General features: G+C 40.8%; 2 protein-coding genes across 13 annotated transcripts; one reads left to right on the plus strand and one right to left on the minus strand.

Annotated features, from left to right (window-relative positions):
* Window positions 1-1,228: 1,228 nt before the first annotated feature.
* Window positions 1,229-5,848, minus strand: LOC106599852 (mitochondrial potassium channel ATP-binding subunit). Of its 12 annotated transcripts, none has more exons than XR_006769111.1 (7): window positions 5,369-5,386; window positions 4,711-4,930; window positions 3,794-3,896; window positions 2,821-3,424; window positions 2,520-2,648; window positions 2,168-2,301; window positions 1,229-1,875 (listed from the first exon to the last, which is right to left on the minus strand). XR_006769111.1 is itself a non-coding variant. In XM_014191197.2 (7 exons), the coding sequence occupies exons 1-5, from the start codon at window positions 5,422-5,424 to the stop codon at window positions 2,533-2,535; spliced, it is 621 nt and encodes a 206-aa protein (XP_014046672.1). In that variant the 5' UTR covers window positions 5,425-5,848; the 3' UTR covers window positions 1,229-1,875; window positions 2,172-2,301; window positions 2,520-2,532. The 12 variants fall into 12 exon arrangements, 3 of the variants coding, with proteins under 3 accessions (XP_014046672.1, XP_014046669.1, XP_014046680.1); XM_014191197.2 differs by lacking the exon at window positions 3,794-3,896 and having other exon boundaries at window positions 2,172-2,301; window positions 2,821-2,912; window positions 3,007-3,143; window positions 5,369-5,848; XM_014191194.2 differs by lacking the exon at window positions 3,794-3,896 and having other exon boundaries at window positions 2,821-2,912; window positions 3,007-3,143; window positions 5,369-5,848.
* Window positions 5,849-5,925: 77 nt separating this feature from the next.
* LOC106599848 (autophagy-related protein 9A) lies at window positions 5,926-25,951 on the plus strand. The gene is given in 16 exon segments (XM_014191191.2): window positions 5,926-6,209; window positions 6,487-6,621; window positions 7,331-7,374; window positions 9,850-9,914; window positions 10,037-10,207; window positions 15,966-16,107; window positions 16,326-17,074; window positions 17,419-17,572; window positions 18,215-18,394; window positions 18,702-18,810; window positions 18,813-18,946; window positions 19,191-19,432; window positions 19,660-19,753; window positions 21,470-21,551; window positions 21,666-21,838; window positions 22,319-25,951. Coding segments are annotated over 14 exon segments (2,430 nt in total). The 5' UTR covers window positions 5,926-6,209; window positions 6,487-6,512; the 3' UTR covers window positions 21,821-21,838; window positions 22,319-25,951.
* Window positions 25,952-27,807: the final 1,856 nt, after the last annotated feature.

Raw genomic sequence — 27,807 nt, forward strand, 5'->3', positions numbered from 1 at the left:
TTGGAGTCTACCTGTGGTAAATTCAATTGATTGGACATGATTTGGAAAGGCACACACCTGTCTATATAAGGTCCCACAGTTGACAGTGCATGTCAGAGCAAAAACCAAGCCATGAGGTTGAAGGAATTGTCCTCAGAGCTTTGTGTGTCAATGCACAGATCTGGGGAAGGGTACAAAATGACAAGCGCCTGAATGCCAAGCGTCACGTCTGGAGGAAACTTGGCACCATCCTTGGCACCATGGTGGTGGCAGCATCATGTTTTTTAGAGGCAGGAACTGGGAGACTAGTCAGGATTGAGGGAAAGATGAACAGAGCAAAGTACGGAGAGATCATTGATGAAAACCTGCTCTAGAGCACACAGAACCTCAAACTGGGGCGAATGTTCACCTTCCAACAGGACAACGACCCTAAACACACAGCCAAGACAACACAGGAGTGGCTTCGGGACAAGTCTCTGAATGTCCTTGAGTGGCCCAACCAGAGCCCGATCGAACATCTCTGGAGAGACCTGAAAATAGCTGTGCAGCAATGCTCCCATCCAACCTGACAGAGCTTGAGAGGATCTGCAGAGACAAATGGAAGAATCTCCCCAAATACAGGTGTGCCAAGCTTGTAGCGTCATACCCAAGAAGACTCAAGGTTGTATTCGCTGCCAAAGGTGCTTCAACAAAGTACTGAGTAAAGGGTCTGAATACTTATGTAAATGTGATATTTCAGTTTTTAATACATTTGGCAAAAAAATGTCTAACCTGTTTTTGCTTTGTCATTATGCGCTATTGTGTGTAGATTTGAATACAGTCCGAATGCACTGTAGTCATATCAGATTTCAAATATGTGATTAGTGGAATATTAAAATAAGTGTGGGGAATAACAGTAGTGTTCTTGCTGACTAGCACAGTAATTACCCAATATTTTAGCCCATTGTTAAGGATGAGAATTGTTCCATTGATCAGACTAAACTAAGTAAATAGTTAATAAAATCTCCTGAAGACAATATGACATGAATCTGCCCCTACACTCTACCCAAATTATTTTATATTTAACGTTCCCCTTCTAGAATCAAACTTACACTATTGGGTTCACAATCTGGTTGACAAAATTATTTTCATAATTACAAAGCAAGTCATCCTACCAAACTTCCTTGCTAAAAGATACTGTAGGTCTGTCTGTTGCCTTTTTGTTGTCACAGTCTAAATGCCAATCACCAATCGAGGGGACTAATGCAAGTGTGGATTAAATCGACTTTAGTACATGCTGTCAGAAGACTGCAGTCTGCAATAAGATGGGAGTAACAGCAACCTAATTTTGTTGAAAACATTGTACATGAAACAGCGCTACCGTGCTGCTCTCTTTAGTTTTATAAACTCAGAAAATTATTTTCTCTCTCCATTCAGCTCCACTCTAATCTTGAGGGGCGTTTCTTTAAAACACGCATCCAATCACCTTGATCCTTTACATAACTAGACCAATCATATGCTTCAATGTGAAGCGGTTCACAGTGCTGTGGCAAGACAGGACAATGATAGTACAATGATAGAGATTCCACTCGTGATGTTAAATTGCAGGCGCAAATGCTCCGATTTCAAAACGATTTGGAGCACAGTCGAAAGGTTCACGTGCTGACTATACAATGGACTAATTTGAAAAATAAAAGCAGTACTTTACAATTCGTGAGATATAAGAGGTGTGCCGTGAGAGCGTGAAAAGAGGGTCAAATGCGTGTGTTTGTCTCACGGCCAATCAGTGAGAGTTGGCAGCTCTGCAAAGTACTGTTCACATCTGTCCCTCTGATCTCTGCCTGTGGATGAGGTCAGCATACAGCCCTCCTTTGTTCAGCAATTCCATGTGAGTTCCAGCCTAGGAAGAGAAGATACCTGTGTGTCCACAGAGATACAATATTCAATAAAAGCACTTACTGTAAAAGCACTTTGTGACAACTGCTTATGTAAAAAGGGCTTTATAAATACATCTGATTGATTAATTGATTGATTGATTGATTGATTGATTGATTGATTGAGAAAAGAGGAATGCATTGAGTATGTGTGTCTTGGGTTTATTAGAGTGGTATAGACTTGTAATAAATCAGGACTTTATAACGTTCTGGGCCGTTCTGGGAGACTCATTCAAAAATCTATGTTTTGTTCTCACTAATGTGTTGTCACTTACCCACCACAGGGTTGTATCCATCTGGAAAGCCTGTGAGGAAGCGGTGGTCATTGGCCTGCTTGGCAGCGTTGATGACCTCAGCATCAGTAGGCCCCGCTTACCAAAGCAAATGTTCTCCATCACAGCACAGGCTCCTGCAAGCATGGGAGGAAAATGTACACAAAGTAACTTTGTTTTTAGTGTTATGACAAAATCACATAAAAAGGCCATGTCATACTGAGGATAGCAACTAAGCATACTAAAACAGCTCCTGAAGACAGATCCTTGAACAAATCACCCAAAAATCTATCCTCATATGCACTAGAAAACATATACAGCTGTGTGTATAGAATGATTACAGTAGGATATTTACCTGATTGATGAATCTAATTACTTGTCCTCTGGGATGGGTCCAGTGTCCGGATATCCAGGCCATCCAACATGATCACACCACTGCTGGGGTCAAAGAAACGCTCCAGCAAGGAAGCCACTGTAGACTTCCCTGCAGCGTAGGAGAGCCATAACTAATCACATAATTTTCATAAATATATCATTAGGTTCCATATAATTATACTATTTTCAGACTAATGTTTCTACAATCTTATTATAGGCCCTTTGTTTATGTAATCAGACTAATTGAGTGCATGTTTCCATGGAAACACATGGGACATTACCTCCTGGTTCTCCAACGATAGCAACAGTCTTAGAGAGGGGGATGATGAGGTTGAAGTTCTTCAGGATCTGTTGGCCAGGTCTAATTGGGTAACTGTAGGAAAACAAAGAAAAAAATGGCACTCACTGATACAAATAATGTGTGTGTCTGTCTTTGTGTTAATACTGTCTTTCTGACATGGTCTTGCCAGAAGGTGACGTTCATGAAGTCCACCCATCCTGTCAGAGATTTGTCAGGGATGCGGCCACACCCTGTCTGTGGAAATGGAGGCTCCAAAGACAGGTACTCGAAAACACGGGCCCCAGAGCTGAGGGCTCTCACCAACTGGAAAACACAGTAGGATATAGTTTCACATGGCCATATCAACTGATCACCTTTTGAATCCTAGATAGATAGTAATGTATTATGTGAAACCTGGCACCATCCCTATGGTGAAGCATGGTGGTGGCAGCATCATGCTGTGGGGGTGTTTTTCACCGGAAGCGACTGGGAGACTAGTCAGATGAATGGAGCAAAGTACAGAGAGATCCTTGATGAAAACCTGCTCCAGAGCACTCAGGACCTCAGACTGGGGCGAAGGTTCACCTTCCAACAGAACAACGACCCTAAGCACACAGCCAAGACAACCTATTGAGTAAAGGGTCTGAATACCTATGTAAATGTGATGTTTTTTAGTTGTATAAATTGGAAAAATGTCTAATAACCTGTTTTGCTTTGTCATTATGGCATGGTGGCATGGTGTGTAGATTGATGAGAAAAAAAAATATTTAATCAATTTAGAATAAGGCTGTAAACGCAAAAACAAAGTTGGAAAATCAAGGCTTCTGAATACTTTCCGAAGGCGCTGTAGCACCACAATGGAAATAAGACTCCGGCCTTTGTGTTCTTATCCTCAATGATTTCTAATGTATGTAAATCTTGTCTCCAGCTGGAGTAGCCTACTACTTTTAATTATCCAATAAATTCATACGTACACAGCCATACCTGAACGATGACCAGTTGGAAGGAAGACTTGAACATTCAAACGGTTCACAAGCATGCCAGTCTTGTTTGCCATCAAAGAAGGCTACATCTTGCCTGAAACAATAACGGAACTATTGTATTAGCAAGACTGATAGTTGGACAGTAGGTAGTAGGTCTCGTGACATATAGTCAGTCACCCAACTCCATGTCTTGGAACTGGTCTATTCTACCTTCTGCTTGCAATAGAGAAATAACTGCAACTGTATGTATCCCTGAGTAAAGATTGAAAAAGGGTCTTCCCCATGTCTGCTGCTACTCGCTCCCCTACCCTAGAAAGCAGGATGCTGTAACCAGCAAATATATTTCATGACCATATATTTTACTATGTATTTGACAGATATAGATTCTTCAATCTACAGTTAAATTTAAATTAGATCATGAACAACTTATTTGGAGATCAGCGACTTCAGAGCAGGTTCCCTCATCGCTCATGCAATTCCCAGTATGTTCTCTCATGTAGCGTGCCACTATGTTCACCAGATTGCCCAACAGAGGAATTTGAATATTCAAGATGGCAGCACCAAAAGCAAGCTGGGAAAAAAATACATGATTGGTTCATTCCATTCCAATTGAGGTGTCTGAAATCACTCAACATTTCAACACTAGGAAAATACAATAAGATCAACGACCACTGGAGTTTGGCCTACATGTTACAGTCCAGTACCCTTACAAAAAAGATTGTAGTTTTGAAACTGTGCAGAAACTGCAATTGACTGTGGTATTTTGGACGCAGTAATTGCAGAATAACTGAACTGCAGTTATACTGCACTGTAACTGCAGTTACACTGCAAAATTACTGCAATGTACTGCAGTTATACTGAACTCTGACTGCAATCTTTTTTTGTAAGGGTAGTGTTAAGTTGCTCACCACGACAGCACCAAGAAGGGCAAAGAGCTGGGGTTTGACAAACTCCCAGAGGATATGCCAGTCGACAGGATGAACTTCCGCACTGCCCCTTGGTCTTGACGTCCTGTAGGCCGATTTGCAGACTGCTCGTTGAGCCAGACCCCAGATATGTCCAGCAGCTTTACTAGGCTGTCCAGAGAAGTTGCCTGCATTGGCTAATTGTGTTGTGTATAGCCGTGATCTGAAACGAAAACAGTAATGTTAGGTTTCAAATATTCAACCTTTAGTCAAAGAATGACTAGCATGTAAGGGTTCATCCTCAAAAAGAAAACCCTACTAAGATGAATTTCTGGGTGATTACATGTATAATTTACAACAACCTGTACTATTTGTAGTGTGATCTTTATTGTGCAAGTTTGACAAACATGGACAACATGAGCTTGACAGCTATGTGGTGGGCTTCTCATTATACTTATTGTTATGTGAATCAAACAAGTTACAAGTACATTGGGAAACTTCTGGATGGTCGATTACCACCACTTTTTAATGTGAACAGTCAACGACACTACTACTTTGGGATAGAGGTGGCCTAATTCATCAGGGGCGTATTCATTACGCCGACTATGTTGCAAACGTTTCTTAAACGGAAGCAAACTGAACGAAACGGGGAGGAACCTACCTGAATTTGTGCAATATAAACTGTTTTGCACGTGTTTGGCTAACGAGTAAACACATGATCAGCTGACTACCGGCATTAGTCGACTAGCAAGTTGTCCTAACGTGGCTATGTCCATAAATCGTTTGTTGCTGTGGTGTTGACATTTTTTCTCGTAAATTTAACAAAATGCAAATAAACTGAGCACTTAGCTCAGAAGTGTACAACAGGGTTAGTTCTTTGGCTACAAGCTTGAACAACATCCAGGCTGCCATGTTGACACTATCCCAGAATGCATCTCATTTACAATTTACTGTATATGGCAATAATAACAAAACATGCATTTTGGTCACGAAAAACAATATGGCCATAACTTAATTTTTGTGTTGCTCCTTTTCTTGATCATCATTGGCAACGATTTTGTCTGCCATTAGTAAAAAGGGGAGTGGGGTGAAAATCGTCTTGAGGAAGTGACGATCGTTAAAACCAAGTGACGTCGAATGATGTTTTGTTGAGGTTTGTTTGTGAAAGACAGAACAGTGGAAGTCCACCTCAAATGATCTAGCTAGCTAACGCGGTTATCTACCATAAATAGTTATCAACCCTAAATGGTTATTAGTTTATATATATATATATATATATATATATATATATATAACAGTGGATATTCTAGCTAATAGCGCGACAAATAACGTAGAAATCCAGGCCACTTGAAATCAGAATCCAGCGAATGGACCGAGAAGGGAACAACAGCTAGCTAGCCACATAGCTAACGTAACGGTACCGTAGCAGCGTTACGTCAAGACAGTCAAGGATAAACAAGGAACGTTGGCTGACTGACCAGCCAGAAAATAAGCTGAGTGAGGTAAGAACAGTTAACTAGGTACCTTGCTAGATAGCTAGCTACTTGGTGGTTTATTGCTTTGTTGGTGATAGGTAATCATTCAACGCCACATTGTATGTAATGTTATATAGCTAACGTTAGCATAATAGTTAACGTACAGTAACTACCTAGCAATCCCCCTCACCTGTCTGATTTCGTTTAAACGAATGTTGTTAACTAGCAAGTAACTGCATAGAAAACAAACACCACAATAACACTGTGTGTGTGTGTGTGCGCGTTCCCAACTTGCCTGTTGGAGGAGGTACAGGGAGAATGTGAAGCACAATGGCCAACTTAGAAACCTACCAGGAGTACCAGCGGATTGAGGACTTTGAGGAGGACTCACCTCACGGGGAAGAGGACCTATTAGTACATGTGCCAGAGGGCCTGAGAGGTACTCTACCAGTTATATTACATAACATATCTCGTCCTAGCATTCAGGGCTATACATAACGCTATCTTATGGCACAATATGATTTGGTGAGATATGTGATTTCTTGTAATGACACAGTAATGGCACGATTCCAGTTTCCTATAAACACTAGGAATGGGAATTCCCAGGGACCTCACGATAAGATATTATCTCGATATTTAGGTGCCGATATGATATGCATTACGATTCTCACAATTCTATATGTATTGTGATTCGATACTGTGATTTTATTGTGATTCGATGTTCCAAACATATTGCTCACCATATACAGTATCTGCTGCAAAGGGATGAGAGCCATGACAAAACGAGTTTTGATCAGTCATGGAAGTAAAAGTGCTGAAAACAAATTGTCTTCCTATTTAAAAAGAAAATGGAGGACAAAGTATGAAGGAAAAATACTGGAGTTTTGGTGCATGTACAGCCAACTAGCACAAAAATAATATTGCAATATTGTCAAAACGATACAATGTATCATCAAAAATAAATATCCCTATATGTAACTATGTAACTACCCCCCTCCCCCCAATCACTTATAAGCACAGGCACTAGATTCACTTAAAGTTATTGTTTTCTTCGAATCATACCTGATCAAAACTGATGTTGCTGTTTTGTTGAGGGGAAAAAGTAATGGTTTCTTTTAAGTCTTTTTTTTTCCACCCCTAATTTGCAGACTCATGGCACCATATCAAGAATCTGGACAACTTTTTCACAAGAATATCCTTTTAACAAATGTTGTGATAAAACATGTTTCTCTGGCTATATACAATGCCTTCGGAAAGTATTCAGACCCCTTGACTTTTTCCACATTTTGTTAGGTTACACAGCCTTATTCTAGTTTTTTTACTCATCAATCTACACACAATACCCCATCATGACAAAGCAAAAACAGTAAAAAAAAAAAGCTAATTTCCTAAAAAGTAATAACAGAAATATCACATTTACATAAGTATTCAGACCCTTTACTCAGTACTTTGTTGAAGCACCTTGGCAGCGATTACTGCCTTGAGTCTTCTTGGGTATGACACTACAAGCTTGGCACACTTGTATTTGGTGAGTTTCTCCCATTCTTCTCTGCAGATCCTCTCAAGCTCTGTCAGGTTGGATGGGGAGCGTTGCTGCACAGCTAATTTCAGGTCTCTCCAGAGATGTTCGATCAGGTTCAAGTCCAGGTTCTGGCTGGGAAACTCAAGGACATTCAAAAACTTGTTCCGAAGCCACTCCTACATCGTCTTGGCTGTGTTCTTAGGGTCGTTGTCCTGTTGGAAGGTGAACCTTCGCCCCAGTCGGAGGTCCTGAGCACTCTGGAGCAGGTTTTCATCAAGGATCTCTCAATACTTTGCTCTGTTCATCTTTGCCTTGATCCTGATTGGTCTCCCAGTCCCTGCTGCTGAAAAACATCCCCACAGCATGCTTCACCATAGGGATGGTGCCAGGTTTCCTCCAGACGTGACACTTGGCATTCAGACCAAAGAGTTCCATCTTGGTTTCATCAGACCAGAGAATCTTGTTTCTCATGGTCTGAGTGCCTTTAGGTGTCTTTAGCAAACTCCAAGCAGGCTGTCATGTGCCTTTTACTGAGGAGTGGCTTCTGTCTGGCCACTCTACCATTAAGGCCTGATTGGTGGAATGCTGCAGAGATGGTTGTCCTTCTGGAAGGTTCTCCCATCTCCACAGAAGAACTCTGGAGTTCTGTCAGAGTGACCATTGGGTTCTTGGTCACCTCCCTGACCAAGGCCCTCCTCCCCCAATTTCTCAGTTTGGCCCGGCGGCCAGCTCTAGGAAGAGTCTTGGTGGTTCCAAACTTCTTCTGTTTAAAAATAATGGAGGTCACAGTGTTCTTTGGGACCTTCAATGCTGCAGAAATGTTTTGGTACCCTTCCCTAGATCTGTGCCTCGACACAATCCTGTCTCGGCGCTCTACGGACAATTCCTTCAACCTCATGGCTTGGTTTTTGCTCTGACATGCTCTGTCAACTGTGAGACCTTATATAGACAGGTGTGTACCTTTCCAAATCATGACCAGTCAATTGAATTTATCACAGGTGGACTCCAATCAAGTTGTAGGAACATCTCAATGATGATCAATGGAAACAGGATGTGCCTGAGCTCAATTTCGAGTCTCATAGCAAAGGGTCTCAATACTTATGTAATACTTGTGTTTTGTAAACATTTCTACAAACTTGTTTTCGCTTTGTCATTATGTGGTATTGTGTGTAGATTGCTGAGGATTTTTTTCTTCTTTTTTTTTCTCCATTTTAGAATAAGGCTGTAATGTAACAAAATGTGGAAAAAGTCAAAGGGTCTGAATACTTTCCGAAGACACTGTATATACTGTAGCTTATTGGGTTGGAAAGAAACATTTCTTTCAAGATGATGTTTAAAATTGCAGCTTTATAATGTGTGTTTCTGTACTGTCACCTAATGATCTAATTTATAAAGAAGCAATTTCAGACACAGTTTTGACATTTTAATCTAATTCAGGCAGTATGATGTCGCAAGATACAAATGCAACTTATGATGCACAGTGACTTTAAATTAGGCACTTGCCTCAGGAGAACGACTTTCAATTATGTGTGTTCTTCCAGAACAAATGCTCTGTACTTTAATGATATTGATGCCAGACTGGTTCACTTCAAGTTGCTTTGTTGTTTTTTTTCTTTCTCCATGTGATGTATTTGGTCTACTTTAAAAAAAAAACCAACATACATGGTTATTATTCGATTAAGCATCAAAGGTTACTTCAGAGTAATTGTTTTGTAGGGTGTGACAACACTTAAAGGGCAATTCCACCACTTTTCAACCTGTTCATTGTCTATATATGTCAAAATGCTGAAATTCTACATTTTGTAGAAAATAATCAAATTTAAAAAAAGTTCTACATGATGACATCAAAAGTTAAAACAAACATTTTTTTTTTTTTTTTAAATGTTTGATTTGTGGTGACGTGGAGAGCAAGAAAATACCCTCCCTCTGGCTAAACTCATTGCCGGTTTTAAAAATCACTGTCTTTTTTTACTTTAAATCCTACCCTGTGGTGTCACAGAGAAGCATATTTTTGGACCTTATTGTCTTTATAGAAACACATATGTAGACACCTCACTTATGTGGACACTGGTATGGTGTTGGAGATAATGAATGAGGTTGAGGTGGAATTTCCCTTTAATACTTTTTCTTAACTTGAAATTCCACATCTATCAGTTCCATCAGAAGAATGGCTTTGCCTGTATGATGTTATCAGAGTTCTTTGAACTTTTGTAAGTATATCGATTTATTTACAATTCTCATGCTATTGTAAGATATTTTTTACTTTTAAGACAATATTCAAGGTTTATATCGGCTAATGTTTAACCCCAACATCTCAAACTCCTTATTGCAGTCAGTTCCTGTTTGTGGTCACATTCACAACATTCCTGTTCAACTGTGTGGAGTATGATATCCTGTTTGCCAATCGGGCAGTGAACCACACAGGACCTGGCCAGAACCCCCTGGACAGAAATAAGGTCACTCTGCCTGATGCCATCCTACCAAGCCAGCAGTGCACTGAGAGGTATGTCAATCAGTGTTGTCTTACACAGAACCCAAACCGGCTGTGTGCGTGCCCCATAGTGCATACATTTATTTTGTCCCCCCACACCAAACGTGATCATGACACGCAGGTTAAAATATCAAAACAAACTCTGAACCAATTACATTAATTTGGGGACAGGTCGAAAAGCATTAAACATTTATGGTAATTTAGCTAGCTAGCTTGCACTTGCTGGCTAATTTGTCCTATTTAGCTAGCTTGCTGCTGCTAGCAAATTTGTCCTGGGATATAAACATTGAGTTGTTATTTTACCTGAAATGCACAAGGTCCTCTACTCCGACAATTAATCCACACATAAAATGGTCAACTGAATCATTTCTAGTCATCTCTCCTCTTTCTAGTCTTTTTCTTCTCTTGACTTTATATTGCTATTGGCAACTTTCATAAATTAGGTGCATTACCGCCACTGAACTCGTTCGTCTTTCAGTCACCCACGTGGGTATGACCGATGAGGAGATGGCATGTGGGTACCTGCTTCTATAAACCAATGAGGAGATGGGAGAGGCAGGACTTGCAGCACGATCTGCGTCACAAATAGAACTGACTTCTATTTTATCCTTTGGCAACGCAGACGCTCGTTGGCACGCGCGAGCAGTGTGGGTGCAATAAATGAATAATATAGATTTCTGAATTTATTTTGCAATGCTCACACACACGACGCGAGCGGTGTAGTCAGCCTGTTAATAGATGTGTTGGTAGATGGATAGTGTGTGTATATACAGTTGAAGTCGGAAGTTTACATTAGCCAAATACATTTAAACTCAGTTTTTCACACTTCCTGACATTTAATACTTGTAAAAGTTCCCTGTCTTAGGTCAGTTAGGATCGGCACTTTATTTTAAGACTGTGAAATGTCAAAACAATAGTAGAGAGAATGATTTCATCACATTCCCAGTGGGTCAGAAGTTTACATGCACTCAATTAGTATTTGGTAGCGTTGCCTTTTAAATTGCTTAACTTGGGTCAAACGTTTTGGGTAGCCTTCCACAAGCTTCCAACAATAAGTTGGGTGAATTTTGGCCCATTACTCCTGACAGAGCTTGTGTAACTGAGTCAAGTTTGTAGGCCTCCTTACTCGCACACGCTTTTTCAGTTCTGCCCACAAATTTTCTATGGTATTGAGGTCAGGGCTTTGTGATGGCCACTCCAATACCTTGACTTTGATGTCCTTAAGCCATTTTGCCACAACTTTGGAAGTATGCTTGGGGTCATTGTCCATTTGGAAGACCCATTTGCGACCAAGCTTTAACTTCCTGACTGATGTCTTGAGATGTTGCTTCAATATATCTATATACATTTCCTCCTCGTGATGCCATCTATTTTGTGAAGTGCACCAGTCAGTCCCTCCTGCAGCAAAGCACCCCCACAACATGATGCTGCCATCCTCGTGCTTCACGGTTGGGATGGTGTTCTTCGGCTTGCAAGCCTCCCCCTTTTTCCTCCAAACATAACGATGGTCATTATGGCAAAACAGTTCTATTTTTGTTTCATCAGACCAGAGGACATTTCTCCAAAATGTACGATCTTTGTTCCCATGTGCAGTTGTAAACCGTAGTCTGGCTTTATTTATGGTAGTTTTGGAGCAGTGGCTTCTTCCTAGCTGAGCGGCCTTTCAGGTTGTATCGATATAGGACTCGTTTTACTGTGGATATAGATACTTTTGTACCTGTTTCCTCCAGCATCCTGTTGTTCTGGGATTGATTTGCACTTTTCACACTAAAGTACGTTCATCTCTAGGAGACAGAACGCGTATGACGGCTGCGTGGTCCCATGGTGTTTATACTTGCGTACTATTGTTTGTACAGATGAACGTGGTACCTTCAGGCGTTTGGAAATTGCTCCCAAGGATGAACCAGACTTGTGGAGGTCTACAATTTTCCTTCTGAGGTCTTGGCTGATTTCTTTTGATTTTCCCATGATGTCAAGCAAAGAGACACTGAGTTCGAAGGAAGGCCTTGAAATACATCCACAGGTACACCTCCAATTGATTCAAATTATGTCAATTATCCTATCAGAAGCTTCTAAATCCATGATATAATTTTCTGGAATTTTCCAAGCTGTTTAAAGGCACAGTCAACTTAGTGTATGTAAACTTCTGACCCACTGGAATTGTGATACAGTGAATTATAAGTGAAATAATCTGTCTGTAAACAATTGTTGGAAAAATGTATTGTCGTGAACAACGTACATGTCCTACCCGACTTGCCAAAACTATAGTTTGTTAACAAGAAATTTGTGGAGTGGTTGAAAAAACGAGTTTTAATGAGTCCAACCTGAGTGTATGTAAACTTCCGACTTCAACTGTATGTGTATATATACACTACTATTCAAAAGTTTGCGGTCACTTAGAAATGTCCTTGTTTTTGAAAGAAATCACTTTTTTTTTTGTCCATTAAAATAACATCAAATTGATCAGAAATACTGTATAGACATTGTTAATGTTGTAAATGACTATTGTAGCTGGAAACGGCAGATTTTAAGGAATATCTACGTAGGCATACAGAGGCCCATTATCAGCAACCATCACTCCTGTGTTCCAATGTGTTAGCTATTCCAAGTTTATCATTTTAAAAGGATAATTAATTGCAATCATGTTAGCACAGCTGAAAACTGTTGTCCTGATTTAAAGAAGCAATAAAACAGGCCTTCTTTACGCTAGTTGAGTATCTGGAGCATCAGCATTTGTGGGTTTGATTACAGACTCAAAATGGCCAGATACAAAGACCTTTCTTCTGAATCTCGTCAGTCTATTGTTGTTCTGAGAAATGAAGGCTATTCCATGCGAGAAATTGCCAAGAAACTGAAGATCTGGCTCAACGCGTATGATGTACACTTGTCTTACCACAACCAATGTCAGAATATAAATCCTTTTTCATTTAAATTGGGAATTGACAAAGCCACAGTAATCCCAGGGTATATATCTAAGAGCCTGCAGAACTTCATCAGGCCTGAAAAATGGGATTTAATTTATCCAGCGTAATGTAATTATGACCAGTCATTCCGAGGCTAATATTTGCTTATTAGATTTGTGAGAAATGGTTTTACTGTAAGATAGGCTCACATTCATAGAGATACAATGTGGAGCACAGAGCATTGGCCTACTTTCACATCGCCTTTGGGTTATTCTTCCACTCAGAACATTATGATGAATACATTTAGTTGTGTATCAGAGATGTTAATTGTAAAATGAGCTCTTTTGAGTGGCAGTATTATTGTCATTTCCTATTACCTAATTGAAAGTGGTCATTAATTGAACTAATTTGGATTGCTGTCGGCACTTAAGTCTAATTGTGTTCAGTGGACCGAGGGAAGGGCTGCTGTTTTAGTGAAATTTGATCCTGAGTTATTTGAGGAATGCGTGCTGTGAAACCTTGTGTTGAAAAGCTTAGTTAGTTATGCCTACCGAAAGCTTTGGTAGTCATGACTTCTCTGTCAAAGACATATCTGAAAGAGAAATTAAGTTCCGTGCAACATACTGGGTTATTTGGAAATAGCCACGGGATGGTTTTTCAATAACGTCAACAGCGTTGAAACAATTTCTTTCATTATCTTTCATACATTTGAATATTTGTAGCTTCTTTTTAAGTGCCTGCAGTCAACTTGTGCGATACGTTAGGAGATAAAGAAGATTGCGTGCTTCATTTCACCTGTGACATCATTTTTCATTATGAAGCTTCCCTGTAGTCCCCAGTCACGTGGTGTTTGAGACTGTATAAAATGTTCGACCATCACTCATTTTATATGTTTTTATGTACATATTCATTCCTTTACACTTGTGTGTGTATAAGGTAGTTGTTGTGGAATTGTTAGGTTATATTACTTGTTAGATATTACTGCATGGTCGGAACTAGAAGCACAAGCATTTCGCTACACTCGCATTAACACCTGCCAACCATGTGTATGTGACAAATAAAATTGATTTGATGTGCTCATTAGCATTTAGTTAGCATTGTCAATGGGATTTAATACAGCCTAGCAACTACTGTACATTTTAACTGTTTATTTCAAAATACTAAATTAAGTGTAAAAAAAAAAAAAAGATTCAGTTAAGTATATATCCTGCTATGACTGATTTGTAGCCCTGCATATTCACATAGCCTTCTCCTAAAACACTTGTAAACACTAGGCAAGTTGCAACACCGCCAGCCTGTAGTGGATGACCAGTTCCTGGAGCAGGTTATTTGTGTATCTGTGTTCAGAGTAGTACCAGGGAAAACCATGTAATGGATAGTCTCTGCATGGTGAGACTCAGTAGCTGGAAGGAATCACTGTGAAATCTGGGCAGGCAGCCTGTGGACCACATGACATCCCCTAGTCCTGCAGCAAGACCCAGACCCCACAGCGAAATCTTTTTCCAAAATAGATAAACCATCTTGCTTGTCTTTTGCAATATCGTCAATCTGATTCTGCACACAATCCTAGACTGCGGGGTTATAGTTGACCCCCCCTTAAAAACGTCAGTGACTAAATGGGTGTTTATATAGAAGATGATTACACACCACTGCTAGGAATTCTAACCCAGGAACAGCATGTCCCACCATTTTAGAACTACTGACTTAGTCTGCTCCCCCCAACTCCTCTCTGTTTCATCATTGAGTTGGTCTTGAAATGAAAGAGATGTCACACAAATCAGGAAGTAGCCTAACTTTGTCACAACGTTGTTTGTATTTGGTTTTTAATTTCAAAATTAAACCCCTGAATTTGTTTATTCCCCTGAATATGTTTACTAGATGATAACCTGTGGGTGACTTGTTCTGTGTTTTGAAATGGGATACTTTACCAGCTGATTCTTAGTAATTCTCTGTTACGCAGGAGAGACTGTTACTGAGACACATCCAAGCCACAAACTGTTAACAGGAGTGCAGTATCTGAACACACCTCTCAGTAGAGCCTTGCACGGGCATGCATTTTAAGCCCGAGCCCTACCCATGCAAGCGACGTTCAGGCCCTACCCTACCCAGGCCCTATTGCTTCTGCCAACTCCTGCCTCAATCAGAAATAACTTCCGCCATTTTGTAAGTCCATTAGCTGCTCCTCTGTCACTTTGCATGCACTCAGCTTATGGCGGCCCTGAGTCTGTGAGTATCCATAGCAACGGCGCCGCTTGGGCTGCTCCGCTTAATGAAGAGACATGAGACAGCTGTTAGCTACTTTTCGTCATCTCTAAACTTATTTTTTGTGAAATAATCTCTCCTGTCTTATATGTGAGGTTGAAGCACTTCTGACACCATGTTATGATCTTAGTCAGATATGTCTGTACTGCGCAGCAGAGCACGCGCAAATGACTCAGCTTCAAACTGTTAGTGATTAATTTAGTGATACCCGAGCCCTGCCCTTACCCTAGTTATTGATGAAAAAACATGCCCGTCAGGCTGGGCGGGTTGCAGAGCTCTACCTCTCAGGCCCCACAACTTAATTACAACATGTGGTTGGTTCAGGTCACCCGTAACGAGTCTTAAAGCAACAGATTCATAAGGCTCCTTTACTCTCATTTGTAGATGGTTATTTTGGTCATACATCAATGGTGAAAATGAATGATTTTGACCTGCTCTTTATGCAGCTGATGGATGGCTCTTCCCACACCTCTGTATACAGATTCACAAACGCATGCATTTTCCACTACGTGGAATGAACCACTGATGTCAAACAGGGACCAAAAACATGAATCTCTTTAAATATTTATTTTTCCCCCTTTGTCATCCTTTCTTCTCCTCTGTAGGATCAAGGAGAACAGTTGGATCATCTTCCTGCTCATCATGGCAGCCATCTTCTGGGTCTACCGGATGATCAAGGTCTTCTGCAACATCCTCCACTACTGGGAGATCCGACAGTTCTACATCAAAGCACTGAAGATCAGAATGGTAAGGCGTGGTCCTACAGTCTCATGAAACTGTGATCTGCCAAATGTTTCAAGGTAGTTTTAGCAACTGTTTTAGCAAAATAAGATTGCTTGGATTACAATGGTTTCAAAAGACGTCAAGATAAATGTTTGTCATCATGCCCTTGCCTTACGCATGAGTCCCTCCTATCACTGTACAATCTCTGAACACCTTTGACCTCTGCCCTTTCGCCATTCCAGGGCGAGCTGTGTAACTTCACGTGGCAGGAGGTGCAGGACCGTCTGATCAGCCTGCAGCGGGAGCAGCAGATGTGCATCCACAAGAAGGAGCTAACTGAGCTGGACATCTACCACCGCATCCTGCGCTTCAAGAACTACATGGTAGCCATGGTCAACAAGTCCCTGTTACCTGTACAGTTACAGCTCCCCCTGTTGGGCAATCTGGTGTTCCTCACCCAGGGCCTCAAGTACAACTTTGAGTTGATTCTCTTCTGGGGTCCGGGGTCGCTTTTCCAGAACAAATGGAACCTGCACCCCAAGTACAAGCGTGCAGGCAACCGCCTGGAGCTGGCCCAGCAGCTGAGCCGGGTCATTCTTTTGATGGGCGTGGCCAACCTGCTCCTCTGCCCCTTCATCCTGGTGTGGCAGGTGCTCTACGCCTTCTTCAGCTACACCGAGGTCATCAGGAGGGAGCCTGGGAGTCTGGGAGCACGCCGCTGGTCCCTGTACGGCCGCCTCTACCTTCGCCACTTCAACGAGCTGGACCACGAGCTGCACGGCAGACTGGGCCGCGGCTACAAGCCCACCTCCAAGTACATGAACTCATTCACCTCACCGCTGCTGACCGTGCTGGCCAAGAACGTGGCGTTTTTCTCGGGCTCGGTGCTGGCTGTACTCATCGCGTTGACCGTGTATGACGAGGATGTTTTGACCGTGCAGCATATCCTGACCGCCATCACCGTGCTGGGTGTGGTCATCACCATCACCAGGTGAGTGAGGAGACAAAATGGCATCCACAGGGGGAATGGTGACCTCTCTGGATGATCTTGTAGTGATTTGTGATTGTGTTTCATTCAAAGAAGTCGTTCCTTCCCGCTTCCCATTGCGGATGAGTTGGAATGGAACAGCTCAACCTAGTTGCCACTCTACCAATTCTAACACATCTGATGAGGAATGAGCGAAGGGGTAGAAGGGAGGGAGCTCTAGGGGAGAAAAAAAAAAGAAAGAAATTCAGCCTATGTTAAACCCACAAACATACCAGTCCGTCCATGATCCATGTCATATGTGTTGTGTGAAAAAGAGAGATGATGTCTGTGTGAATATGCCCTCTCAGGTCGTTCATCCCAGACGAACACATGGTGTGGTGCCCAGAGCAGCTGCTGCAGTGTGTGCTGGCTCACATCCACTACATGCCAGACCACTGGAGGGATAACGCCAACAAGAGTGAGACCCGGGACGAGGTGGCACAGCTGTTTCAGTACAAAGCGGTGGGTGAGAAGGGCCAGACAGTAAATAGACGGCTCATTGGCTTCACCTTAGATGGAAAGGAATTACTGAACTTTATATGGCTTTATGGCATACAGTCTGAGATTAAATTGTTCTTGTAACAGACATGTAAGGGCTTAACATAGGCTGACTTCTTTGAATGACTCAATACCTAAACAAGTGCTTTAATTGTAAGTAGTTATTTATGTACACTCCAATTCAAATGATTTGACCATAATATGACACTCCCCACACAGGAACGAATTGATGTTACAGCACTTTAAACATTTGTTTGGGTGACACTATGTAAAGTAGTCAGACTTGAGATCCGAGTGCTTCGCTGTTCTCGCAACTCTCTCATTGACATCAATGAAGGATGTCGCAGGCTATATGCTATCAGATACCCAAGAACTTCTAGTCATTGCTAGTTAGCATTGGCTCACAAAACTACCTCCAACGTCCTTCATACTGAACACAGAGACATATAAATGGTATGCACGAGTTCATCTGACTCTGGGGAAGTAGATTAAGGGCATTACCAAAATCCCGAAGTATCCCTTTAAGCGTGCGGATCTGAAGTCTGAACATATCTTCCCAATACGAATCCTTTTCTAGTATAACTCACCAGTGTTCTGTCTGTTTAGGTGTTCATCCTGGAGGAACTGCTGAGCCCCATTGTCACTCCCTTCATCCTCATCTTCCTCCTGAGGAACAAGTCCCTGGAGATCATCGACTTCTTCAGGAACTTCACCGTGGAGGTGGTCGGAGTTGGCGATATCTGCTCCTTCGCACAGATGGACATCCGCCGCCACGGAAACCCACTGGTGAGTTCAGGTCGCCTCTGCTGCTTTACCGTTCACTCATTTAGGATGTTTACCGTATTGGGAAAGATTTATCGTGTCATTATTACGAAAGCATTTGTAATTTTGCATGTTGAAATGAGAGACTAACACTATTAATTGTCAGATATCGGCAAGTTCTCAGTCATACTGTACATGCTATTACAAATCAGTTTTCACTTCGTGTGTGTTGTTGTCCTGATATTAGTGACTACTTCTGTATAATGGTGTTAATTCATATTTTTGTTGGGCAAAGTTCCTGTGAGTGATGTATAACCGGTTGTCTTTGCAGTGGATGTCAGAGGGCCAGACAGAGGCATCTGTGTACCAGCAGGCTGAGAACGGCAAGACTGAGCTGTCCCTGATGCACTTCACCATAAAGAACCCCCACTGGCAACCCCCCAAGAGAGCTCAGTGTTCATCAGCCATCTAAAGGAGAAGGTGCACCAGGACGCTCAGGGAGGACCCCCCACCCAGCTGCTGCTCTCTGAGGCCCCGCTCTGCTCCTCGCTGCTCTCCAACGAGTCCGGCAACGCAGTGAGTGACTAACTCACCACCACCAATTCCTAGTCAGTCACAGTTAGTACACAGGAAGATATTTGCCTCAACACTCTGTATCAGCACCCCTACTCTCATTCAAACGGTTTCATCCAACAATGATGTCAGTGTATTGTCATTTCTCAAAGATTTTTGTTTAGTATTAGATTACATTATGTTGTGTTATTTGTCAGTTTTCTTGTATACTGACCTCTGTATCTCTGGGTTATGTTTTCCTGTCCAGCCTGACAACCTATTGGCCAGTGTCCTGGCCCACCCTATTCTGACCGCGTCAGGCCTACCCGGCCGAGACCGCCGCTTCGTCCCTCCCAGCACGGCTGCCTCTGCCGCCGCCAGCGTCCTGGCCTCGCTGTCCATCTCCCACTCCCAGCTCCCCCACGCCAGCCGATCCCACTCGCATGTTCTCCTGCCCTCCACCCACCCCGACAGCACCATGTACTGCAGCGACCGCACTGTCATCGACAGGTAGGTAAACAAACGCCACGCTCTGCAAACGCACTCCACAACACACAATGTTTATTTAGGTTGTTCTATAACACAAAAGTGTTGCTTGATTAGATACATGCATGCCAAAAGTGTGTTATTCATTTGATATTGAGGTTAGTTGAAAGTGGGTGGATTAAGTGATGAATAACAGTGTATTTAGATGTTTTTTTAGGCTTGCTAATAATAGCTTGTTGTTATTTCCTCAGCATGTCAGCCAGTGACTCTCGGATCAGGAGCACGACAATGCTTTCAGAGTTTGCCTTGGCCGAGATGAGTCTCCATGCTATTTACATGCATGAGGTAGGTAACCTCAAAGGGATGACCTCAGGGTCCTTATGTTTATTTAACTGTGACACTAGGGCTGTCCCCGACTAAAACAAATCTTGGTCGACCAAGAGTCGTCTGTTCTTTCGACCAATCGGCTGGTCGAAATTTTAATAAGTGTGTTATTCCATATATAGACACAGCCTATGTGTTTTTAATAAAATCAACTGTTATGTAGGCTACTGAGCTTGTCTGATGCTTTAAGCACACTGATTAAATAATTAAGACACTGATATTACACAAGAGGGAGCAAGAGATCAAGGTAGCCTAACCAGAAGAAACAAAACCTGTTCTCGAACCACCACCTCCCGTTGCTGCTTCTGCCATTACGCTCCCGAAGTTGCCAGTAATAGGCTATACGAGGGGTCGGCAACCTTTTTCCATTTGGAGTGCCAATTTATCTTGTCATTTCTACCGATCCGCGTGCCAGTTATGATTTTCATATGCACATTTTCGTGGAACAGTTTCATTTATTTTATAATAAAGTTGTCTCAAAATTATTGTCATGTGATTTAATAAAGGTTATATCTAAATGAAAAATTATACAAATCTTAATCAAATATTGCCAACTATTTTGTATTTTATTGAACCTTTATTTAACTAGGCAAGTCAGTTAAGAACAAATTCTTATTTACCCCGGGCCAAACCCTAACCCAGACGACGCTGGGCCAATTGTGCGCCGCCCTATGGGACTATGTAAAAATAGCATACATAAAGTCAATAAATAAAAACGTTGCAGCTGACTACGCATGACCTTTCTGCGAGGAACTTGAAACATTGTACTAACAAATTTGCAACATTGTTTAAAATATTAAAGTATTCTGGAGTTTCATGAGCCAGTGAGCTCTGGACAGGCACAGCTGTAGGCTATTTGCGCAAGGGATAATAAGTAATCAGGTAGGCCTATTTTATGACGTTTCCACCGGATCAGAGCATGACATTTTTTTTCTCCCTTTCTCACTGAGTGATTATCAAAAGGGAGAGAGCTGGAAATATTTTTCAAGTATGCGAAATTAAGGAACTATTGTCATTCTCAGTGGATATAAAAACAGACTTCCTTTACTTGCTGTTTTGAGGTGAAGAAAAAATGACTTAGAAGCTCCACAGCTCATTAGTGGTGGTGAGTTAAGACGATCAGAAATACTATCAGATCCCCAAATGGGCACATTTATAAGCCTACATTTGCATGCAGGCCCAGCAGCCAAGGCTCACTTCTATACGTAATCGGGTGCGTATCCTTCCTCAACATTGACAGTAGCGCTCCAAACAGTGAAAAAATTGACAACTCGTAAATGGAATGAAATAAACCAAAACTTGTTTCTCACAATTGTAGCCTCTGCAAACAGCGTGTCCACCCTGACAATGAGAACTGTAAAAGACTATAGTAATAATAATATTGAATGCATTAACAGAAATTACGGTAACCAAACAAACATTGTAGATTCGAAATGATGGCAATTAACAGTAAATGTACTAGTGGTGATACTGGTATGCCATCTCCATGGCCTCCGCAACGGAATGGTCCACTGAAACAGGCGTCAATCAAGACGTGCCATAAAAAAAAAAGATTTTTGCAACTGTTCGACTAAAAAATTCTCAGTCCACCAACAGCCTATCGACCAGTCGACTAAATGGGGTCAGCCCTAGTACGCACACACAAACACACACAAGTGTGTCCTTTTCTGTCTCTAGGTCCACCAACAGAACTCGCTCCCCCACCAGAGGACATCAGGCCAGTGGCAGAACCCAATGAGAGGTCTAATCAGCAACACTGGTACGTAACAGTCATTCATCTGTTTTACTTAGGGTCTCGGCTAAGTCAGATGCATGTTAGGTTATGACATCCAGTTGATCAACTGTCTTATGCGCCGACCCTCTATGCAATCAGGTTCGCAGACGCACAGCGGCCACACAGCAGTTCACCTGTCTAGTATGCCCACCCCGCTGCGTCTGGGAGGCTGGACGGAGGAACAGGAGGAGGAGGAAGAGGAAGTCCTCAACAGGGGATCGACTCCTAAACAGGACTCCAGGAGTAGTTGTTAAAGTGCCTTAAATAAAGGGGTGTGTTCCATCTTACCTCTATTTCCTACACACAGACACTCCTCCCTAACCTATAGGCTAACATTGTCGGAAAATTCTTCTATCTAGTACTACTGTTTTTGCTTTTTTTTAAGTGAGCATTAGGTAGAAATAGCTCCGTCGTTTCCTGGTTTCTAAAATGTTTGCCTGATTGTGTGATACAACAAACAAACTGCTGTGAATATCTTTATAACAAGTAATAACCCCAAATATTGTAGTTTTCAGCTGTTTGAAGCTGAAAACCGAAAGTAAAAAGAAGCAAAAAAGAAACTTAGAGGGGAGGCATAGAAATATTGCACAAAGAATGGATCTACTGCTTATCACACTTGCTTTCAATGAGAATGACAGATCTATAACTCTAATTTCTATCTGAAATGTCGGGTAATACACACAACTACATAATGGACCTTTAAAAAAAAAATGTGCGTGTGGCTGATTGTCTTTTCTCCTCTTCGTTTGCAGTGTTTACACTCCTTTCTCGATGAACAGTGTGGCCTTAGATGATCCTTTTTGGAGAGTATTATGACATCACGTAACACAACAAGGCAGTTGGGAGAGCTCATTGGATAACCATTGTCTCAGTCTCCACCCCACTACCATGCCTCTCCTATCACATCAGGAGTTGTTGTGGCATCAGGGAAACTGACCTGTCTTCCATCCCTATCGCCATGTCATAATTTTGTTATAAAATGTATAAATATCGCTCATAGAGGACTGGAGTCTATATGTGTGTGTGTTTGTGTGAGTGTGAAAGAGCGTTGTGTGTGTGTTTAGAACTCGGGGAAAGGGTGGCATGCACAGCCAGGACACTTGCAGGGCAGGCTTGAGCATGGTACATAGCAACACCTGTCACACTTTTGTTGCGTTTCTTCATGTGTTTATTTTATTAACGTTTTATTTGTGCATCTGGGAGGTTTACAATGTGGGTCTGGGTTCACTTTCTCATGGTGGAAATGGTGTCTTATCTGGTGCTGAAGAGAGTATGGAGTGAAGGTCTATCATACTAGCTGCCTGACCATTTTCACTATATGAGGAAAGTTGAGTACAAAATTATACATTGGCGTATTTGGCCATTACTTATTATTGCTTGACATTTGTAAATACACTTTAGCGTCTTACCTCTATATGTTCTGGCAGTTTTAATGATTGGGAAAGATGCGAAGTAATGCAGTGACATGAAGTAGGCTGCAACTATACTACTTAGGTCACCATTAGGACCCAACAAGAAAATCTGACAAAAGCCTCCAGATGGACTAGATTCATTAACCACGTTTCTAAACTGGACATAATCTCATTGAAAGCTGCTGTCTATGACTTTAATGGGCTTAATACCATGTTTTCTTCAGTATTAAGTTATTTATCTTCTTTTTAAAGTCCTTGGGGACCCTTAAAACAGTATTTAACAGGTAATAACTTGATTATTCTGTATCAAAGGATCACCAATGTTCTGTCTCCACTGGCAACAGAGATGTGTTACTTGACAAATGCACGAAGATCAAGATGACATATTTGCCCAGGCAGTAACTACATTGTTGTGGGTAGCTATGAGAATAGGCAATGCAGAGTCGCATATCATGTACAGTAAATCATTAAGTGTTGTTGATTTTGCATGTACTGCTCAACATTTTGTTCACGGAACACTTCCCCCCCAATGTACACAGAAGAAGTGAACTTTTTATTATACGGGCTGTTCCTAAAATTGTCATTACAGCAGTTGGAGTTTGTGGTTTTACTTTATTTGTAAGTTAATCCTATGTCAGTATTTTACTTTTCTCAGAGAACAGCCTAAGATGTCATTTTAAATAAGATAATTCTCCCTTTGTTGTCCCAAATATTTAAACTGTCCAGATTTCTGAGATATGACCTATAATGAATTATTTAATTAATTACAATATGAGTGAAATAGTAATTATGTTAAGAAGCAGCTTTTCTTTGTTGGTGGTATGGGTGAACCCCAACAACAGAATGTTTTGGGTGTATACCGGTCATGCAAATAGAGAGCTGATTGGCCAGCTCAGCCAATGAGCCAACGCGATATCGTATTATATGACAAAATTGCAAGCATTTTTTTAATAGTCTGGTTGAGATACAAGTTTGATGTGGGTTTTTTGAAGTCCTTTTTTTTTCTCTTCAATTTATGTTTTGTACACAAATACAAGTATAGGACGAGTCAGCAACATTATTTGAGTACGAGTTAACAGAATGTCAACTTTTTAAAAGTGAGATTTTCACTGGATTTTAAGTTATGAATATCTTTAGTATTAAATATTTAATTGAGCATTTATTGGTTTCCTTAAGAATTCATCTTTATAGTAAATACATTCATACCAAATATGATTGGGATCTAATTTTAATAATATATTTTTTGAAATTCTTAAATTGCCCCATGTAAAACAAATGTATTTTCCTGGATGTATTTCTCATGCAACATTGAACAAAACAGATTTTCTGAACTTTTTTTTTTTTAATGAGTTTTTTTGTTGGTGTTGCCTTTGACACAACATTTTTGGATATGCGGCTTCGAAATTAAACAATCCTTCATGTGTGCTTTAGCACCACTTAGTGGTTTCATCAGTACAGTACAACTCAAAGGAAAGCAAACGTGTTTGCGTGTAAATGCTGAATGTAACCCACCCATCACCCCTAGAAATGTATCCTTGTTACTGTAGCCAGAACTGCTTATTGAAACATTACACAAAAGCTCCGTCACTGCTATCCATGTCCGGATGATCCAGTAACCTAGAGCACATCTATATGTATTTCTCTGTATCCACCACTACTATAAGACTTTAGAGAGCACAGGTGTTTGACGACTCTTTTCTTCATTTTGTTTTCTATATGTGTGTTTTGAAGGGGTGTGAGTGTAGTCATCAGTCTAACTATGCTAAGCTAACATTGACTCAAACGTTTTTGCACTGACTGAAAATAAAATGTCTATTGATCGATACCTGCATTAAACTACATTTTAGATAGATACTATAGAGCCGGGGTCTCAAAGGGATAGTGAGTGGAACTCCCATCCTGAGTGGCCTCTCTCACAGTATGTATAATGTGCGTATAGCATCACCATGCATAGTATTGTTATCATTCACAGTATTGTTATCATTCACACTGTGGGCCTATCGCAGACCTGGTTGTTGTTACCTCTGGTCAGTAAAAGTTCAGCCAGTAGGGGAAATGTCTGTAAGTGTTTTTAGTAACATTTTAGGCCTAGTCAATGCTACAATTGGTATGGCTGTTGGTGTTCCATTTGTCATTACTGATGTATTGCGTTTTAGTTGTGGAGACATGATAGGTCATGTGTCTTGCCTGTTTCCATAGCTAGATCTCAGTGCCTCACATCTCTTTGTTTATTATTTAGCTTTATTTTGAGCAGTGCCTTAGGGTTAGCATTAGTTCCTTATTAGAAACCATTGTATGTAAACCATCAGATCTAATTTTACTTCGTATTTTAGCAGCACATAATGTACAGTATTTATTTTGGCAGGTTGGTCATATTTTGGCATCAAATATACAGTGGGAATTGTATTCTAATATTGTGGATGAGGCTTGTGTAACATGAACTACAACATACTGATATTTGACATCAAAGTAGTCATCACCTTCACCTGATAAGAGAAATAATCTCCTCAAAGTTTTTGTTTTGCACTGTCTGCCTTCCCGATCCAAAAGAAGCTGTTGGGGAGAGGAATATTTTATACCCTTTTCAATTAAGTTGAATGATTATTTTATCATATCCTTGAGTCTCCCCACTCAATATCATTGCTTCTTATCCACTACAAACCAGTAAAAAAAATATATATATTTTGACTGGTACAAGGTGCTACGTTTTTGTATTCTAGTGTTGAATAGTTTGAAGCATCTTGTTTTCTTTGTTAATTAGGTTTTTTCTTTTTGTTTGTTTTGTTAATTTAAGGAACACTAGCTGAGAAGAAACCATGCCAAAATGACTTGTTTTCAACACAGCTTTATCATACACATTTTATTTGTTTTCTGTAACTGAATAGAGGCAAAGGAATTCTTATTTCCTGTGTATTTAATCATTGAAGTGTGTTCCAAGATTTAATGTACTTTGAAATAAAAAAATGTAATATACGTTCTATTCTATGCATTTATTGAGTTGGAAATGTTTTCATTGGCACAAACTTTCCAAATGTAATTCCTAAACTGCCACTAAACATGAAATAAATACACAATTCACAGACATTAAATAAATTAATCTTATTTTGCAGTTTATTAGTGTGATAACTAGCAGTGGTGATTTTTAGCATGTAGATCTTGGTGAGCAAACACAATTTTTTTATGCATGCCAGCAAAGCCACTACACAGCATTAAACAATACATGAATTGCACTATAACGGTGACAAACAGTGCCCACAAACTGTTAGGGCCTACATAAATCTAGCTCAACAGCAGAGTCCTAACAGCAGTCCCAACACCTTACCACTGCTACATCTGGCTATCAGCGGAGCCTTGTCTGGCAGCAAAACAGTTAATTCAGCCTAATTTACCGCCTTTAAAAAAAACATAGATATGGCTAACTTGCTTAAATAAACGTGGTTTATAGTGACAATTGAGATGTACAAACTATGGCATAAGGGGTGGACGAGCGGATAAGAGGCAATCCGTAATTTCGATTAAGACATTAATGAGCGAGCTAGGATGGACATAGTCTATTACTATTTGTTCAGCACTTTTGAAATGTACAGCGACAGAATTCAGAACATGGGCAGTTTTTACAGTATTTTCCCTGTGAACCAAGTCAGAACCGTAGGATAAATAAAGGAGGCATATAAGCAGACAATGAAAGATGAAAGCTATTACAATATTCAATGATTACATTGCTCTAAAACAGGTTATAGGCTACATGTGCACCACCAAGTCAGAAGAGTATGCAAAATTAAGAGGGGAAAAGGGACCAAATTATTAGGGTGAGGCTACTAACAGCTTACTACACAAAATACACTTAGTATTACTTTCTTAGCTACAGTATCCATATCAGTGCTTAATTTGAGCTGATCACACCTCTCTGTTTTGGACTGTTTCGTTCCGGATCCTATTTGGCCGGATCCGGTACCTCTCGTGGCATGAAAAATAATTGTAACATTTTGCAATGTAAAAATTTGAATAAACGCGATCAAAGTTTATTCGAGCTCTAGAAATATACTTTTTCCCCGATTTACCAGTTTTGAACGCACTGAAGTCGGAAGTCGGAGATTTCCCAGCTCCGAGTTCTGAGTTGTTTTAAACGTGGTATTTAAAAAAATTCTCCAGCCATGTAAAGTTATGTAGAGTTGGACCCTAGGCCACAAAAATGTTTCCCATGTGTGTAATGTCTGTAAGTGCCTCTACTCTACTGCTCGATGCCACTACTTAAATGTCATGATATGCATGCAATGATGTATTATAAAGTTGTTGTTTTTTTTCATGTGTTCCGATACCTCGGAGCTCCCCAGGTCACCCCACTCTAGCGCTCACTTTTTGTTCTGGCACCTCCCGATTTACTAATTAGGCCCTGCATATCTCCTTGGAATATTACATCATTTATGCAGCAACATACAGTACATGTTTGGACTCACCTTGTTCTGTGCTCACTTGAGAGGTCCTTCCTGGGCAAATTTTGTCATCAAAGTCTGGTATTTGTATTTATTATGGATCCCCATTAGCTCTTCTTGGGGTCCAGCAAAATTAAGGCAGTTTACACAATTTTAAAAACATTACAATACATTCACAAATTTCACAACACACTGTGTGCCCTCAGACCCAAAACTCCACCACTACCACATATCTACAGTACTACATGTGTGTGTGTATGCATGTGTCTGTGCCTATGTTTGTGTTGCTTCACAGTCCCCGCTGTTCCATAAGGTGTATTCTTTTTCAGTTTTTTTATATAATTTTACTGCTTGCATCAGTTGCTTGATGTGGAATAGAGTTCAAGGTAGTCATGA

This window comes from Salmo salar, chromosome ssa03, assembly GCF_905237065.1.
Source record: "Salmo salar chromosome ssa03, Ssal_v3.1, whole genome shotgun sequence".
Classification (NCBI taxonomy): Eukaryota; Metazoa; Chordata; class Actinopteri; order Salmoniformes; family Salmonidae; genus Salmo; species Salmo salar.